Source organism: Akebia trifoliata, chromosome 12, assembly GCF_017979445.1.
Source record: "Akebia trifoliata isolate Shusen 1 chromosome 12, ASM1797944v1, whole genome shotgun sequence".
NCBI lineage: Eukaryota > Viridiplantae > Streptophyta > Magnoliopsida > Ranunculales > Lardizabalaceae > Akebia > Akebia trifoliata.
In genome coordinates this window covers 35,931,622-35,950,549 of record NC_141386.1, presented here as the reverse complement: position 1 = coordinate 35,950,549, position 18,928 = coordinate 35,931,622, and the positions used below count along the sequence as shown (strand labels likewise).

Genomic DNA, 18,928 nt, shown 5'->3' with positions numbered 1-18,928 from the left:
TGTTCTAATGTTAGAACATAGGAAAATATGAAAGAATTGACAAATCTGATTTTCGAAGATCTAAGAGAAATCCCAAGAATCTAAGAAAGAGAACAGGTATGATTCTAAATTCAATTGTGATTCCAGGGATCATGGGATCTTCCATGATCAAATCCAAAATTGTATGGAACTAAGATAGGAATTTCAATTCTGGGGGAGAATCCTATAAAAAAGAGAGAGATCAGGTGAAGAATGGTTCTTTTCTTTTTGATCTCTGAGAGCACAAAAAAGAGAACATTCGATAATCTTTTCTTTTGTAAAACTAACTTAATTGTCAGAGGAGTTTTGATCGATATCATACCGATGCTATCAATGGACGGGAGGAACAAAGACCATTCCATGAGAGCTGCAGGCAGGGTCACAAAATCTCCTCTACTGGTGTGTGGTAAGTAAACGTTGGCGTGGCAATAGAATTTCTCTTTATCAAATTCTCTAACGGTCATGAGAACATGAAAGCAGCAGTCCTCCACAAGCAACCATGGCCATGGTAGTAATCCTTAACTCCCTCTCTCTCTCTCTCTCTCTCTCTCTCCTCACATTTAATGGCGTCTCTGTAGTCTGTAACTCTCCTTTTAATCTTTCTTTCTCTCTTTAATCTTTACTGATCTATTAGCTTCGAATTGTAATATTTTCTGTAAAAAAATCCATTTTTTTTTTCTTCATCATTCGTTGCGATGCCGGGTTTAGTTTCAGTAAAAACTCCTCCAGGAGCTACACCGCTTCGAGTTCTCGTTTCAGATAACGATCACCACAACCAAATCCATGAAGAACATTCTGAGACTCCAAACCCTAAAACCAGATCGCCAATTCCCAAGAGAAGCCCTTCTCCATCCACTTCACGAGCTAAACCCTCGCCCGATCAAAAGAAGAAAACTCCAGAGAAACCAAAAATTGACGAATCGGCGCTCGACAATCCAGATCTCGGTCCCTTCCTTCTCAAGCTCGCCCGAGACACGATCGCGTCAGGTGACAGTCCGATCAAGGCGTTGGATTTCGCGATCCGAGCTTCGAAATCGTTCGAACGATGTGCAGGAGAAGGTGAGCTGAATTTGGAGTTGGCAATGAGTCTGCACGTTGTGGCGGCAATTCTCTGTAGTTTGGGGAGGTTTGAAGAGGCGATCCCAGTGCTTGAGCGGGCAATTAGGATTCCAGATGTTTTGAGAGGATCAGATCACGCGTTGGCTGCGTTTTCGGGTTATATGCAGCTTGGAGACACGCATTCGATGCTGGGACAGCTCGATCGATCCATAATTTGTTATGATGAAGGACTGAAAATCCAGATGGAAGCATTGGGAGAGACTGATCCAAGAGTTGCCGAGACTTGCAGGTATGGTGATCCAATCAAATATAGAACAACATTTTGTATTATAAAAATGCTTACTTTTTTTAAAATTAAGTTAGTATAACAATGAAATTGTCAAAATTTTGGAAGTCGGGGATTAAATCACCCATTGGTAGAGTTGCAAATTAATATTGAATTTTTCTAAGTATCGGAGATTTTTGTCACTGTGATGCAAGACTATATTATTGAGTCTGATGATGAAAGCTATGACTTAGACTAAAACATGATTATAAATCTGTTGTTTTCAAAGTTCCTCTCATAAAAGCATAGTCACAAAGTCGGAGTACGGGTTTAAACCGGCAAGGGGAAAAAATGTTGAAAACGGGGAAAATTGCAGAAAAAAGGGATAAAATAAAAGATAAAAATATATATTAAAAGTTATGAAAAATATATATAAAGAAAATTCATAAAATCAAGTAATTATCATCAAATCCCATATTTTTACATTTATGAGTCACTAAATTCTATTATACATCAACTTCCACATTGAAAAACAAGAAATTGTTAATTTTTTTATTTTTATTTTTTTGTCTCATGAAAAAAAAAAAATCCAGAACAAAAACGGAAATAAAATGGTGTTTTTTTTTTGTCATAAATGAAAAGGTCGCGTTTTTTAATTTTAAAAAAAAATCGTTTTAATCGTCAAAGATGCAAGATGCGTTTTTTCTTATATAAAAAATTATGTTTTTTGTTAGTATGGATAGAAGTTTAATTTGTTGTCTATTGATTGGTGGCTTAACATTTTGATTTTCAAGATTTAGCTCACTTTATCATCGTTTGATTATTACATAGACTTAATCTTACTGAATCCTATTTAACCATTTGATTCTATCTGGAACTATATCTTATGTTTAAATCTATTGGCATTGAAGTTGCAGGTTAACCAAGTTGGTAAAGGTGTGTGGAGTGTTGATACTATGAAAATGGTTCAAAACTCGTTGAACCCACCTTGATGTTGACTACTAACCACTTTGTTTGCCTAGCAAAATAAAATCTATTGGCATTCATATATTTTACATTCTCTTAAACGTATTTTTGTTACTTGTTCAAAATTTAAAAAGATATTTTTAGTGCCTTTCTGAATTGCCATTTGTTACACAATTATTTATTTATTTATTGTATTTAGACATCTTAAATTTTCGTAATGTAATTGTATTATATTATATGTTATGAATGTAAAATTTTAGGGCATGTTTTTTTCCAATTTGCACCAAAAGGGGAAATTTAAGAACCTTTTTAACAAAAAAATGCTGTTTTGGGGGTGCACCAATAGTGATCCAATCAGGCGTTAAATTTCAAGACCACCACAGAGTGAATGCACTATTTATTTTCTTAATACCTATACATTCTGGCCTTTTAAAAAATTTCTGCATCATGTTGCTGAGAATCCTCATCCATAAATCCATACCAATGCAGCTGATTTTAAAATTAACAGATACTTGGCCGAAGCCTACATTCAAGCTATGCAATTTGACGAAGCAGAAGTTCTCTGCAAGAAGACTCTTGAAATCCACCGTGAGCACAGGTCGCCTGCATCACTAGAGGAAGCAGCCGACCGTCGGTTGATGGCCATTGTCTATGAAGCAAAGGGAGATTACGAATCTGCCCTTGAGCACCTCGTTCTTGCCAGTATGGCAATGATTGCTAATGGCCAAGATAATGAGGTGGCTGCCATAGATATTAGTATTGGTGATATTTACCTATCACTCTGCCGTTTTGATGAGGCTGTCTTTGCTTACCAGAAAGCCCTCACGGTCTTTAAAACCACTAAGGGTGACAACCACCCTTCCGTTGCGTTGGTTTTTGTCCGCCTTGCTGACCTCTATAACAAGACGGGCAAGCTCCGAGAGTCCAAATCTTACTGTGAGAGTGCCTTGAGGATTTATACAAAGCCCGTGCCCGGGACCGCGGTAGAGGAGATTGCCAGTGGGTTGATGGAAATCTGTGTCATCTATGAAGCTGTGAATGAGCCTGAGGAAGCACTGAAGCTATTGCAGAAGGCAATGAAGTTGTTGGAGGGTACACCGGGTCAGCGAAGCACTATTGCAGGGATAGAAGCACAAATAGGTGTGGTATTTTACATGATTGGGAGATATGGAGAGGCTCGGAGTTCTTTTGAGAGAGCTGTAGCAAAGATTAGAGACAGCGGAGAGAGGAAATCTGCGTTCTTTGGGATTGTGCTGAACCAAATGGGATTGACTTGTGTACAGCTTTTTAAGATTGATGAAGCTGCTGCGTTGTTTGAAGCAGCAAGGGGGATATTAGAGCAGGAGTGTGGCCCGTGTCATCCAGATACTCTTGGTGTATATAGCAATCTCGCGGCAATTTATGATGCCATGGGCAGGTAAGCTTTCTTTCATTTTGACCTCTTCTGCTAGTTGAATATCTGTTTTACTGAAAAATTCCATTAATTGGGTTGAAGATCCTTATCCTATTTTCTTATCAACAGAACCTCCTTGTGTATGTGAAGTCAAATTAAAAGCTTGGAATGCTCTGCTGTGTTGGACATGGTTGTCTAAACGTTTCTTGGCTGTGCTGTTATAGGGTAGAAGATGCAATTGAAATCTTGGAGTACATACTTAAGGTGAGGGAAGAAAAGCTTGGGACAGCAAATCCAGATGTTGCCGATGAGAAGAGAAGGCTAGCTGAACTCCTGAAAGAAGCGGGCAGGGTTCGAAACAGAAAAACCAAATCACTTGAAAACCTTCTTGATTCTAACTCTCAGACAAAGAAAGAGGTAGCAAAAAGGTGGCCTGGCTTGGGTTTTTGAACTTGATAAAGGCTCTTTCTCTCTTTCACTCTCGCTCTCTCCCTGACCTCAATTGCGCTCGGTAACATTTGAAGAACAATGTGTACTGAAGGGTCAAGTTGCAAATTCAGTGTGGATTCCTGTTTTCTTTACCTTCTAATACCATTTTGTTTTTATTTCTCTTGATTGTTTATTTGAGTATTTGTGGTGAGATCTTGAAGCTATTAATGTGAGAAAAAAATGTTCAAATATGTTTGTGAATAAATATTTTTTGTTTGCTCCTTGTCAGGCATTCTACAACTTTTTTTTTTTTCTGCGTGGAAATGAAACAATCATATTTCTTTTAAAAATTATAACCATATTCAGTCACCCATGTCCTTAAATAAAAGAGGAAAAGTCATTTCAAGAAGAGAGTACGTATGTGGGGTTGAAGCCCATCATTAACAAGGTCATTCCAAGGAGATTGTATGATGTGGACACCAGCCATTGGCAGGATCTTCCATGGTAGGGCATAAAATTGTGGGATTTTATCCGAAATCTGAATTTAGCGGATTTGAATCCTTGGAGTAGATCCAATAAAAATGGGTCGAATATGGTTTGTCATCCCATGATTTGAGTCAGATACAAATCCATCCATATATCCACCATATCTGAATTATATATTGTTTAGAAAATTATATTTTCAGTTTTTTCACAAGATCCTATTCTACTACTTTAATATAATACAAATTCTTATAACGAAGAATGATTGTAATCGTAAAATAGAATAATATAACAATTAATAAACAAGTATAAGAGAAAAATGTTGATCTATTCTATATTATCTGACCCGAATCAAGCAATTAAGTCAAATCAAGATTAAGTGAAATCAAAATGGTTCAAATATGATTTATCTAGAAGGATCTGTGTCAAATTCGGGTCCATATAAATAAGTTTGGATTTGAATATGGATATACTCAAATCCGAGTAATGGAGATTATTGTTTGTATTAATTTTTAAAGTTCCTATAATATTCTTAATAAGTTGAATTTTTTTTTTTAATACCGTTAACGATGAACTAAAGTACTCTGTTTTAATCATAGTCATTTTCCTTTTAAATTAATCTTTTTATTATTTAATTAAAAACAATGTTTTAAAAACTAGACCAATAATCAAATCGAAATTTGATTAGATGGGGGTTCAATTTGGTGAGACCGATTTCAGTTTATTAAATATAATTTTCAAATACATAACATTCATAAATTAAAGAGGACAAAAGAAGAAAATTTTAAATCTTTCTTTGATATCAATGAAACAAAAATACAAAAGGATTAAAGATTTTCCTAAAACATTTCTATGTTCTTTAAATCTAAAGAAGTTTTTCAACTACCCTTCTTTAAAAATTACTAATAAAAATATTTTTTTAGGGTAAACAAAAATAATTTTGAAGAAAAATTTAACGAGAATCGATCGTTCCTGACCAATATTTTTTAAAAATCCGGATCATCAACCCAATCCAGTTCTTAAAACACTAATTAAAAATATCTTAGTATTAGAAAAATTCCATTATAGTAATTTAAAAGCTCTTAACAAGTGATTTCCATCTTCACTTACATGGTCCCAAAGGATGATCCTAAGACGATGATCATGTTTTTGTGATAGCTGGAATTCAAGAAGAAAAATTTGATCTCTGCCTAATATGTGACCAACTACCAATATATTTGATTCTTGAACATGGTTTCAAATCTTAGTACCATCCATGAACGAGACTGATAGGCATGACATCTCAATTATTGCGCGCACGGAATAATCTCATTCGAATTTTTCAAGATTTTGCATATTTTAATTAAAATAATTAATTTTTTTAGAATTTAAATATATATTATTAAAACAAATGATTTTATAACTAAACATCTTCTTATCTACCACTTTTATATAAAAAAAAGTCATAAAAACAATCATTTTTCAAAATATGGTTACAAATTTCGGATTGAGTTGATTTTCTGTGAGGATGATCTCTATGATGAGAAGATCTTTCTCACAAAAAATTAGCCCAATTTGAAACTTCTAAATCCATCAAAAGTAATACACAAATTATTGGTAATAAATTGATGATCCAAATTCTAAATCACTTTTGATTGGGTTAGAAGGTTCAAGTTGGGCTGATTGAAAAGATCATCCTCACAAAAAATCAGCCCAATTTGAAACTTCTAACCCATATTTAGAAAAATGATTGTTTTTACATATGTTTTTACTTAATAATTGTAAATCAAGTTAAATGATTTATCTTGACGAATTGACTATCTGCGACAACTCAGTCAAAAAAACTAGACATCAGATCGAGATTTAAAACCATATTTTAGACATGAGAATGATGGAGTACAAAATTTGCTCCACTTGAGAAACAATAGACCTTTATACACCTGAAACAAACTTTCCTTATTAACTTAGTAAGATTTTAAGTCGTAGAAAAAGTCATTCTGCTTAGATAACAACAGCCCTCTATAGTTCATGAAAAAATTCAAATTGAAAAAATAAAATAAAATTTGGATTTGATCTAAGATTTTGAAAATGAAAGATTACCGAACTTCCAAAACTAAAATTATAATTAAAATTCAACGTTGATAAAAATTTTTCCTCTACAATCCTGTAGGACAGGATCATGTTTTTGGATTCCACAAGGCGAAGTCAATGATCCTTTGTAAGAGTTGAAATCTTACTAAGTTAGTAAGACTAGTCAGACTCTGTACACGTTCCGTAAAAAAATGCCACGTGACTCTCTCTTTGGGTCCACTAGTACATGGATGTTGGGCTTTGTGGCCCATATAACATCAGCCTGATTAGTCGGCACTATAGCCCATATATACATAACTATATATTTGGTGATTCTGCGATAAGTAATGAAACAAAGAGTTTGAGAAAAATAAGTCGTACGAACTGAGAAAAGATTCTAGGGGTCGAGGCTCGGAGAAAATATTTTTGGAGTCGAGGCTGTCAATCAATCAAGGTTAGTTCTCACATATCCAACTTTAGAGATTTCTTTTGTTCCGGGACTTTTCTAGTCCAAACCCATGGTTGAGGCTCTCTATCAACACCACGGTTGAGATTTGAGGAAAAATGCAGATATTTCTTGGGAATCTCTAACATCCGAAGGTCATGTTGATGGAGATCCTCAAACCATGAGTCGAAGCTAGTGTTTATTTTACATGGTTTGGGGTAAGGCTGCAATTTGTGCGGACTTATATGAATCCAATATGGGATGGGTTAGAATGTCTTAATCCGAACTCAATTTGGGTTGAGGATTCGGTGAATCCAACTCAACCCAAATTCGATATCGATATATTAATGTATAAATATTTTTGTATTAATTATAGATTTTTTTATTCCATCTTATAATTATGACTTGTGAATAATATTAGAAAAATAGAAGAAGAAAATTTTCTAAATCACTACGTTGTCTTATAGACAACAGACACCCCACTCCAATTGAGCCTCAAAGCCATATGAGTGAGCTAGTCGATCTTGGGTTGAACCAGGATATGTCATGAATGGCCTTGTGCGACCATGGACAAGGGTCTTGGGTTGAACCAGGGTATGTCGTGAATGTTCTTGTGCGGCCATGGGCAAGGCTTAAGCCTTTTCATATGAACTAAGTTAGTTTTTAGTTCTTTAAAATTACAAAAATATTTTTTAATTATTTTAACTACAAAATTATCTTGATTAGGATGATAAAAAAAAACTTATAATATATTAAATGATAAAATAGGTTGTCTAAATAATGTATAAATCCTAAATTTTGTAATACACGTCTATTAATTATAATAAAAACTCAGAAAATAAAATAATAAATAAACCATAAGATCAGTCGCCAAGTTTGTAAGATAATTCTATATATTGGATCGTTTAGAAAATTCGCTTTCGCATATGTATATATTTTAATATTTTAATGTAAAAGGGTCGCATCATACTGAAACCCGAACCCACAAAGGATAAAGCCGTAATTAACATGATATAAAAAGACTATTCCGGTAATCTACCTTCTAATTTCAGAAATAAAGAAGTTCAAAATAACCTTCTCCTTCTCTCTCTCTCTCTCCACTTGTTCTCAAATCTTCTGCCCTTCTTCTGCAGCGTTCGTTAGCTAACCTACACCGAGGTGTACACGTTTAAATAAAGGGCTTACAAATGTACGGAAGTTCAGGAAAACTTGGTAGAGGTGGAGGTAACGGTGGTGGTCGAGGTGCGAAACGCATCCATTCTTCCTTTCCTCCTCCGCCTCCTCACCGTCCTCCAGGCGGCCCCTCCGGCGCTATCTCCGGTCGTCTCCCTATTGTAAGCGGTTCATCTCATAATCGCCACATCAGCACCGGCCCTGCTGCGGTCCCGTCTTCGGTGCCCGAAGAAACCTTCAGCCTTGTCAGTGGCGATCCCCTTGCCTTCGCCATGATTATTCGACTCACACCTGACCTCGTCGACGAGATCAGACGCGTTGAGACCCAAGGCGGCGCTGCGAGGATCAAGTTCGACCCTAATACGAATAATCCGTCTGGAAACGTGAGTTCTTCGATATTTTATTTTATTTTATTCTATTTTGGGGCATTTTTAGTTCTTCTCAATCTGAGTACAACTGTTATGATCGATACCTATTCTTTGGTTGGTTTTATTGCTTCCATTGCTGTTAACATTGATTTTAAATTCGCATCGATTAATTCCTTATCTGTTTTGGTTGATTTTATGTTAGTCTTCTATTTTGAGATAACTAAAGGTCATAAGAGTGGATTATATTTAATTTGTCTCTAAATGGTACTTCGAATTACGAATTAAGAAGTAATCTAAAACTATAAACTATTAAGAGTGACAATTGAAGGAAAGTACATATCGACTATCAATAATCGAAGAAGTCTAAAAGTGGTATGGAGTGTCATTCCACTTCAATGGATTGCTGAACTTGAAGAAGAAATGATTTCACTCAATGTATTTACTTATGAACAAGTAGACTAAGTTTAAACTAAAAACCACTTTTTAAGCCAACAACATTTTCAATGTATTTTACCTAAATGTTATAGACAAAGCATCTCCTAGCTTCCATACCTGCGTGACACTCATGTTGAGACCCCAACCTTACTTTGAGTTGACTTTCCCCGAGAAAACTTAGAAATTCACTCTACACTTTCACGACACTTAAAACTCAACAAAACACTTAAAATTCTTACCGAAGAGAACACTTTGAAGATTTCTCCCTAATGTTGTTGGGAACAGTTTAGTTTATTGATTACCTTTGATGGGGAATCCTTAACCTAAAAACCTCAACCTTTAACTATTTCTTTGATCAAATAAACCTAAAACCTTAATCGTAATTGCAAAGCTGTTGGGTTTTACCCTAAACTTAGGTAACCCTATTGTAGCCCAAATCCTTACCCAAAATCCCAAATCAGGTTTTAATTTCCCATATTTCAGTTTTTTAGTTACGGGGGTTTCGGACCTGTAGGCCCAACCAACATGGGTGAGGAAACTGGCCTCTTAGAGCCCCATATCTCACCCAAATCCCCTAGGTACATGCGATACCCCATATACCACATATATCCCACATACCATGTAAGTAGGGATATATCACTGTAGGTGGGCAACGAGGGGGTTTGAACTCAAGACCTCTCCCTTTTTGGAGGGATGCCTTGGCCATTGTGCCCAAAGCTCGTTGGTTCCCATATTTCATCTTCTTCTTGCATCAACCTTTTTTTGACATTTTTGGCAGTGCATGTATGGAGTTATCTTTTCATTTGTTGTTTTTAGGGCAAGCTTCTTGTACTTCAACATCACATCTTAGATTCTCGTTATATGCAAGCATGCACAAAGATCTCAAAACTAGCAGGCTTCTTAACAACAACACACATGATGCGGCTTTTGCCACACCTCAGCTATTATATCATGTAGGCCATGTTCATGTACTTCAACCATAGTTCCATCTGATATATTTGATCCAAATCATTTTATTTTTCACTTGCACAATCTTGTATGTAGAAATTTACGTATCTTGTTAATTGCATGTGCACATTATCTATCCTTCATGACAAGCGCTCACTTGGGTATTGCTTTGTAGCCATATTGTGTCATATTTCTGTGACCTTGTCATTTTTAAGCAATGGAAGCTTTACAACGTTCAATTTTGCATCAGGTTATTGATGTAGGGGGTAAGGACTTCAGATTTACATGGTCACACGAACTGGGTGATCTCTGTGATATTTATGAAGAACGTCAGACTGGGGAAGATGGAAATGGTTTACTCGTAGAATCTGGTGGTGCATGGCGCAAACTAAATGTGCAACGCATATTGGATGAATCTGCAAAGAACCATGTGAAAATGCGGTCGGAGGAGGCTGAACGCAAACTCAAATCTCGCAAGTACGTTATTTCTTGGAGTCACTTGTTATAGCCACGTAACAATGTCCATAAGTTTAGGTCTTTCTCAACTTGCTTCATCATTTTCTTAATGGGTCCATTAATCTTTTTGGAGGGTACTTGCGTAAGTTTTGGGTTATTGTTTCTTCTATATGCTTTTAGTAGTATATTATGGCCATACATGTATAATCAATGCAGTTTCAATGTGTGATGCTCTTTTGATTTTATCATGTAATTGATGCACTAGCTTTGTTTAGTGATTTTCCCCGCATTCAGGTCATACAGATTATGTTAGGATGACTATTGATCACCGTTCTGTTCTGCTGAACTATGAATGGAAAGTAAATCTGTAGTTTGGATGTCAAAAAATGTGCCTTAAGGCGGCTGTTGAACGTGCTGCTTTATTTTAGAGAAATAATTTTCTTTTCCTGATTAACAGAGCTATTGTCTTAGACCATGGGAACCCATCTGTGAAGAATCAAATGAAGACATTGGCTCCAGCTGCAGTTGAAGGTGAGTTCTTATTTAGTCTTTGAATCCATTTTCTCTTAGAAGCTGTGTTTTTCTTTCTCTCTGACTTGTGAGAATAAAGATCACAAACCAAAAAATTGCAAATTCAAGGGTAAAACGACATTAAGAAACTTCTATAGATATTATAAACTTATATCTTTAATATAAAAAAAATCAATTACTTTTTCAAAACTTTTCTCCTCCATTGGTTAGACAACAAGAATTACACATATTGGTTTATCTGAAATTAAAAAGATAAGGGACTTACATCATAACAACACTTTCATAGAAAGGCCAAATATGATTTTTCAATTTGGAATGTTCAATACCTTTAGAGTTTTCTCTTTTTTTCTTTATGCAATATTAAATCACCTTTTGACTCTTATTTCTTTGTGTAACATATCTGACATTTAAATCTAATTGCCAGTGAATCCGCGGAGGATGCCTATCAAACCGAAGAAAGAGCCTGCATTCAAAAAGCAGAAAGTTGAACCAACTCAAGGTAATAGAGACCCGTTAGAGATTAATAGCTTTCTATGGAATCTGATATTTTTCTTGTCCCCATTTAATATGTTTCATCGTGAGCATTTACCTTTTAATTAAAAAATGTTGATAATATGCTATTACTTGCATGCCGTACTTGTTTCATTTCGTCCCTATTATCTTGCACCAGTTGCAATTGGAGGTCCTCCTAAATCCGGTTTTAGGCTGGGGCAGTCTTCAACAACTCCTGCAAAGGTCAGGCCATCAGTCTCACCTGTACCTTCTCCACCAGAGCAATCACGTGCTTCAGTATCTCCTTTCGGGCTAGGAAACCTTACAAGGTGTCAGACAAGCATTGAAGAAGTTATTACCCCTCAAGTGACGAGTAAAGAGGAAACTGCCAACTCCAAGAAAGAAATATCAAACAGGACAGGAAATAAAAGGAGTTCTGGATCTTCACCAATGGATTTGCAGAGTATGCTGATTACTCAACTCTTGGAGAATCCAAAGGGGTTGAGCCTAAAGGTGACTACTAAATCAACTGAATTAAAACTGCTTTATTATTAATTATAATTCATTTGGGGGATGGATTTAGAAATTCGTTCATTTTCTGTTTGCTGCACTTTCTAATGAGTTTGTTTTTAAGTCTCCATTGGTAAGATTTAAAAAAAAAAGATGTCAATTTTATTTTTATTTATTTTATTTTTTGAAGAGGGAAATAAGAACTATATGATCCACAGAATGTGAAGGGTTTTTGATCCCTTACAACCTGCATAATATACTTTGGAATCATGTTTTATTGATCATGATGTTCTTCCTTCCTATTTTGTCATGAAAGATAATTAGTAAATCTCGATTTTTTACACCTGTAGCCCCTTTTTCCTTCCGTTTGTTGAATTATTGTAGTTAGCATTTAAAACTCTTGATTGTATTGTTCTGTTGTTTATCTATTCTCTTGCTTTTCTAGGCTTTGGAGAAAGCAATTGGGGACACAATTCCTAACTCTATAAAGAAGATTGAACCTATCATCAAAAAGGTAAGTGAGAACCCTTGAGTCAATTACTTCTAACTTATTTTAAATTTCTTATTCATTCCTATTTTATCTTGATCACCAGATTGCAATTTTCAAAGCTCCAGGAAGGTATACCTTGAAACCAGGAGTGGATTTGGAGAGCGTCAAGAAACCTTCATCTGAAAGTGGAAGGTACCTGTCATTTCATTATGAAAATAGCGAGTTTAGTATGGTTCATCTAAGTCATATAATTTAATCACCTGAAAAAAACTGAATGTTTTATTAACAATGGCTACAGTGGCCGAGAAAGTGAAATTTTTTCAAATGTAGTATTAACAAATTGGAAGACCTGGAAGGAATGTGGGTCTTTGTGATGGGCTACATGTTTCCTTCTGACTAAGACATAAAGCTGATATATTCTAATCTACATTGTTATGTATTCCTCATTAGGCTGAAAAATTATGCATTAACTCAATCAGCATTACCTTTTGTGCTCGATTCATGTTAGACGACTCTTCATCTAAGAGGCCCAAACCTCAAATCTCTTATGCATGTCCATTTGCTTGCTCACTAGTTCCTCTAGTAACTTATATATACATATATAGGAGCCTATGTGAGCTGGTATTGTGAACTAAAGCATCTAAGATGAACAAAATATTTAATAATAAAAAAGAAATTTATTAGAGGTGTAAGAGAAATAGGGAAGAAATTTTTTAACGTATGGTATGTCTCCAATCTCCTATTTCTGGCCGATGAGTTGGTCAGCTCATTTTCTTGTTTAGGGTGAGAAAAATCACTGTAATCTCCCTGCTCAACCCATTAATATGGTCCAAAACAAATACCAGCCTCCAAAGCACCTTCTTCGCTTTGATGGTCGAACATAGTGTGTTCCAAATCATCCTTCACTACCAATGGGTGTGAAAAGTTATGTTTGGGATAAACAAGAGAACGCGAACCAAATGATTTACCCTCATAAATATGGATCACTCCTACAGCAGTGGATGGAAAAGAAAAATCTAGTACATCAATTAGCCAAGTCTATGAAAGTATGACCTGAATGGATGCTCAGTATTCATTAAGTTAAATCATTGCAGCCATGTTTCCTTGCTCTTGTAATGTATATCTCACTGTGCCCCAAAATCTGTGATGGGGAGTCTTACACTGTAATTTCAGGGTCCACAATGAGGGCCAAGTAGCTTGTATCCTTTGTGTACATCTTGCTGTATCTATATTTCTGCGCACACTTCCATTTTAGCACTTTCCTGAGAGCCATTTACTGTACTATCCATGGATGGTGTTGGTTGACTTGTGTATCATACAAATCTAACAAAATGTGGTGTTCCCTTTTCCCATTTTTGCCATCTTTTTGTGCATTTGTTTCTCTACCTTGAATCTTTGGTCCTTAGTCCCACTGGTTGTATCTCCCATAAAAGTTCTTGTTAAAATTTAATAGGGAAAGGCTTGATATTAGAAAATTGTCTACACAGAATTATCTCTTGGATATTACTAAGAAATTTCTTTGCTCTAATGGGAATGATTTGCTTTTTTTCAGTTCTCCCGAATGTGCCCATGATCAAACATTGATTCAAGAGAAGGCGGCCACAAGGCCCACAACTGAAGAGGTGGAGCAGCAATCCCAGCTAAGCCCAAAACTAGAAGAATCAAAATTGGTGGAGAAGATTGATACACAACAAAATTTTCCTGATCTCTTTGGTGATAAGAAGGCTTCCGATCTTAATGAAGGGCATGCAGGCAGCTCTAGTGAAAGTGGAAGTGACAGTGATAGTGACAGTGACAGTGGAAGCGACTCTGGAAGTGACAGTGGAAGTCAGAGTAGAAGCAGGAGTAAAAGCAGAAGTCCTGCGGGAAGTGGTAGTGGGAGCAGCAGTGACAGTGACAGTGATGATTCTTCCAGCAACAAGGAGGGGTCTGATGTGGATGTGGATATTATGACAACTGACGATGACAAAGATGATGCTGGGCTTAAATTGCAAAAGCTTGATCCAAGGGCCTCTTCCCTATCTGTTCCGTGGATAATTCCTGATGGCCGAATTGAGCAAAACGGCATTGGTGAAGCTAAAGAGGATGGTCCAGCATCAGTTGCAGTTGTAACCGCTAAAGACTTACCCAGTGATGATAATGATGCTGAAATTGTTGAGATTACTGATTCTGTTCCTAACAAAGCAAACACAAGATCTTTACAAGAGGCTATACCATTTTCCCCAGATCCTAATCAGCAAGGAGAGGGCCAACAATTGTCCAACGTTGGAAATTTTGCTAATGGAAGACAGAATATGAAGGATGGTTCACGACTTGAGCATTCTGACAGCTCTGAAAGAGTATCCAAATCCAAAACGAAAACCAAATCCAAAATGGGTTCCGATCCAACTAAAAGGTCTGAAGCAGCAAGCTTGGCTCAACCACAGACCTCTGGGAGAAATAAGGATTCTATTTTCTCAGGGAGTCCACACTATTTATCTCCTGATAGAACCTTACAGATGACAGACAGAGTTGGCAGAGATGGAAGTGCAGATACCGGCTCACAGAAAGGATATGGACTACCTATGCCAGGAAGATCTATTCCGGATGCTCAGCAGTCAGGTCGAAGATCTAGGGATTTGAGTACACGTGGAAACGCTCTTGATTCTATGGAGAAACCCAGAAAATCTACTCAGAACTTGTGCGGGGATATCAAACATTCTGACAGGAGCTCTATTATCCTGGATGAATCAGATGGGTCTTTGAGAAGCATGCATGCGCATGAAAAGTTCAGCACGACCAAAGAAAAAATGCATAGAGAACCACAAGATGAAGATGCCTATGCTTATGAGAAATCACTTACTAAAAATGTTAGGCAAGATGCTGGTGGAGGCAAGCCATCAATGCCATTCAACTCGCATTACAAAAAACATGGCGAACAAGTTGGAAAGACGAAGGATGCTAGACTGATGGCACACTCACATATGGGTTCTTTTCCTAAGGATGATAGCAGAAGTGATGTGGACAAGTTCCCGGTGGTTAATGGGAAGGGAAATTTACTGAGAAGAGAGCTTTCAGACTTGGAGTTAGGTGAACTTCGTGAGCCCTTACCAGCGGAGGAGACCCAGGGGGGTAAGAAACAATTTGAGAAGAGAAGTTCTTTCAAACTATTGGAGAATAAATTGAATCCTTCAGATGACTTGAATTCAGATTCGGGTAAAGGAAGAACTGCAGGAAAGACAAACCAGGACTCTAGAAAGCATTCCTCACCAGATTCTAAAGTTGAAGTTCCTAGTCAGCAAGAGAGCTCATTTAGGAAGAGAATTGCAGAAAATGATATTGAAGACTCAATGAGGCCACAGAAAAAAATCATGCCATCTCAAGCTCATCAGTTTCCAAGAGTAGATCGTGCTGACTCTGAAGTTGGGATACACCTAAATAAATCGGTAGACATGGGTATTCAATCTAGAAAGAATGGTATGGACGGCCATGGAGGCATTCATAAGAAAGCACCTAGCAGTGTAACTCAGCAGCATTCCACTAAAAATGAAGGACGAACAATGGGTGCGAGTACAATCAAAGAAACTAAACCCCATAAATCTAATTCAGTGACAGACTTTCACGATAGAAAGGATCCCTTTGTGCTGGAGAGCAATAATAGTGGTCAGAAGAGGAAGGAATATTCTTCGGATGAAGATAATTGTTCGTATTCTAAATATGACAAAGATGAACCAGATCTGAGAGGACCAATAAAGGATCCCTCACAGTAAGTAATTATACTGATTGGTTATTTTGATGTACTTTCCTGAGCAACGTGGCAATTATACTGCAATTCACTTTGAAACAGTTTTTTTTTTTTCAACGCTAACTATGATACATGCATCTTACAGATACAAAGAATATGTGCAAGAGTATAATGAGAAGTACGATAGTTACTGCACCTTAAACAAGATCCTAGAGACTTACAGGTACCATGGGGTTTTCTTTTGCTCCATAAATGGGTTTATTTGTTTTGCTTTTTTTTACTTCTTATGTGTCTGATGAGTGTTGTTATATGCTTCTTGGTTCATAAACTTATCTTTAAATTGAGCAAAGTTGTGATCATTTATTTGAGAATTATTGTTTTCAGGAATGACTTCAATAAACTTGGTCGTGACCTTGATCTTGCAAAAGACAAGGATTTGGAGGGATATTTTCTCATATTGGAGCAATTGAAGGAAAAGTATCGCCAATGTGGAATGGTATGTGATTTTCTTGTGCTTCTTTATCAGGAAACCTTTATTGAAATAAAATATATGGGCATATATCACCTTGGGATACACTATTATTTTGGTTAAGCTTGAGACCTACTAAGTAAACATATCAGGCATCCTGAAATTAAAGTGGCAAACATCCATGATGTGTTGGTAGTTCTAAGGATGTTTGTCTCTAAGTTTGCTCCAGGCTTGTCATTTCAACCTCCCTTCGTTTTTTGCCATAATGAATTTTACTTATCAGAAACAAATGGTGTCTAACCTTCAAAACTAGTGTATAGCGATTTGCAGCTTCAAGAACTCTACCGATTATAACTTGAATCACAAGCAAGAATACTACCACCCTGCAATGCAATATTTGTTCTTAACTTCCAATAACGCTTTTAAATTATTAAATTCAAACAAGTATGTGACACCTAATTATTAATGTACTCCACTGTTTTCTTTTATTCTGTTGGGCATTTTTCTTTCATTATTCACTAATCTCTTCCTGCATCTATGGGGGGACTCCAACATCAGTCTGATTTGTGAAAAGCATAGATAATTTGCTGTGAAAAGCACAAGGAATAATTACAATCCTTAATCTGTTGTGGCAATGCTGGAAAATTTTCTCTAAGCATAACAAGACTAGTCAATATTGATATCAAGCTATGTAACAATGGCATGGACAATTGTCTTGGTGTTCAACTCAGTTATGAAGTGTTTGATGTAGTGCATTCGAAAGACCAAAACCCCAACATATATTGTGAAATTATAATTTTACTTTTATAAATGGGGGCATGTTTTTTTTTCAATAATAAAGATATGGAAGGAAATACATGTAAAAGGTAGCATTTCCATACAACCTCGAGCTATCCAGTTAGAGAAGTAGATTTATGAGCAGGTTGACTATTCAAATGACTAGTTGTATTTAAAAACTTTCGGAAGTTGTGTATGGAGTATGTTGGACACTTTCCCTCTTGTAGAAACCATTTATTTATTTTTATAAAAAAACATAAAAATGAAGTTTGAGACTGCCATACATTTCTTGACAAGGCATATTGATAGTATCTACACTAGCATGTTTCGAGATATTAAAAAATGAGACAATATAGCTATAGTTCCAAGCATCATTGGATGAAGAGAATATATTCTACGATGTCTAATTTGTTAATCTATTTCTCTTTTAGTCTTTTCAGTACTTACATTTTGCAGTCCTTAAAGTTATTTCATGGTCTAATTGATGCAGAGGCATAAACGGCTGAAGAAGATATTCATTGTGCTTCATGAAGAACTGATGGTAGTTTTTTCAAACCCGATCTCCTACTGTTAGACTGTTTTGAAATTCGTTTCCTCAAATTCTTTTTATTATTGAATAGAGATATTGCATTTGTTTTGTGGACCCCAATGTTGTGCTTAGGCATTGGAGATTCAAATCTGGTTTCTGATGTGAGTGGTATTTCTCCTTGCAGAACCTCAAGCGGAGAATCAAAGACTTTTCACTATCATATACAAGAGAATGAAAGGCTAACGCTGTTTTCAGATACCAAGGTTGTTTATAAGAGTCCATCACTTCATGCTCTATTCAATTAGTTTCTTTTTTGGGTATCTTGCAATGGTGGGCAACAGTCTTTGTTTGTTGATCATGTATGTGGTATGATGATGAAGGGCTCTAGTTGAAGTGTACAGAAGCGTTGCAGAGTCTACTCTTGGTTTGCCCACTTACATATTCAGAGTCACAGTGTATATCGTCCCCATCCATTGTGCATGAAGTCGAAAGTTAAGCCGATAACGCCAAGAAACTTGTCTACTTGATTATGGAGAAGCTGTATGAAGATGATATATTCGAGGCCCCATTTTATGCAGTTAGGCAGTAGTTGCTACTTTTGCCAGAAACAATTGAAGCAAGAATTGTTTTTTTTGCCGTTGAGAACAAATGCGTGCGAGCGATATTAGAATTGAAGCTGTTTTATACATATCTGTGTTATTTTAATAAGACTGAGTTATATAAGAAGTGTACAGGTCCCCAAGGGATTATTTTTTTCAACTTATATCAATCAGTTCATATCAAGGCAACTTATATCAACTGTTCATGTCAAGATTATTTTTTTTCTCATGCGAGTGGTAAACAAATTTGGATTTAGGAATTATTTTGTGGTATTTGATTAGTTGTAAAAAATTCGGGTAAATTTTAGGGGTTCTGAAAA

The 18,928-nt window shown here is 36.2% G+C and overlaps 2 protein-coding genes across 5 annotated transcripts; both read left to right on the top strand.

Moving 5' to 3' along the window:
* On the top strand, nucleotides 1–4,411 carry LOC147389952 (protein KINESIN LIGHT CHAIN-RELATED 1-like). 3 transcript variants are annotated; one of them, XM_086418284.1, is made up of 3 exons: nucleotides 1–1,366; nucleotides 2,817–3,725; nucleotides 3,831–3,970. In XM_086418284.1, the coding sequence occupies exons 1-3, from the start codon at nucleotides 714–716 to the stop codon at nucleotides 3,847–3,849; spliced, it is 1,581 nt and encodes a 526-aa protein (XP_086274410.1). In that variant the 5' UTR covers nucleotides 1–713; the 3' UTR covers nucleotides 3,850–3,970. The 3 variants fall into 3 exon arrangements, with proteins under 3 accessions (XP_086274410.1, XP_086274411.1, XP_086274409.1); XM_086418283.1 differs by having other exon boundaries at nucleotides 8–1,366; nucleotides 3,926–4,411; XM_086418285.1 differs by lacking the exon at nucleotides 3,831–3,970 and having other exon boundaries at nucleotides 2,817–3,729.
* Nucleotides 4,412–8,182: 3,771 nt separating this feature from the next.
* Nucleotides 8,183–18,801, top strand: LOC147389951 (dentin sialophosphoprotein-like protein). 2 transcript variants are annotated; one of them, XM_086417906.1, is made up of 13 exons: nucleotides 8,183–8,663; nucleotides 10,282–10,508; nucleotides 10,945–11,018; nucleotides 11,443–11,517; nucleotides 11,689–12,023; nucleotides 12,466–12,534; nucleotides 12,614–12,702; nucleotides 14,063–16,255; nucleotides 16,380–16,457; nucleotides 16,619–16,730; nucleotides 17,971–18,021; nucleotides 18,194–18,272; nucleotides 18,390–18,801. In XM_086417906.1, exons 1-12 carry the CDS (start codon nucleotides 8,295–8,297, stop codon nucleotides 18,242–18,244), a joined length of 3,723 nt encoding a protein of 1,240 aa, XP_086274032.1. In that variant the 5' UTR covers nucleotides 8,183–8,294; the 3' UTR covers nucleotides 18,245–18,272; nucleotides 18,390–18,801. The 2 variants fall into 2 exon arrangements, with proteins under 2 accessions (XP_086274032.1, XP_086274031.1); XM_086417905.1 differs by having other exon boundaries at nucleotides 18,194–18,801.
* Nucleotides 18,802–18,928: the final 127 nt, after the last annotated feature.

Bases quoted from the DNA above. Each gene is read 5' to 3' on its own strand.
- LOC147389952 (XM_086418283.1), top strand. From the start codon at position 714: ATGCCGGGTTTAGTTTCAGTAAAAACTCCTCCAGGAGCTACACCGCTT. The intron at 1,367-2,816 runs GTATGGTGATCC...TAAAATTAACAG, and splicing joins AGAGTTGCCGAGACTTGCAG to ATACTTGGCCGAAGCCTACA. The intron at 3,726-3,925 runs GTAAGCTTTCTT...GTGCTGTTATAG, and splicing joins ATTTATGATGCCATGGGCAG to GGTAGAAGATGCAATTGAAA.
- LOC147389951 (XM_086417906.1), top strand. From the start codon at position 8,295: ATGTACGGAAGTTCAGGAAAACTTGGTAGAGGTGGAGGTAACGGTGGT. The intron at 10,509-10,944 runs GTACGTTATTTC...CCTGATTAACAG, and splicing joins CGCAAACTCAAATCTCGCAA to AGCTATTGTCTTAGACCATG. The intron at 11,019-11,442 runs GTGAGTTCTTAT...TCTAATTGCCAG, and splicing joins GGCTCCAGCTGCAGTTGAAG to TGAATCCGCGGAGGATGCCT.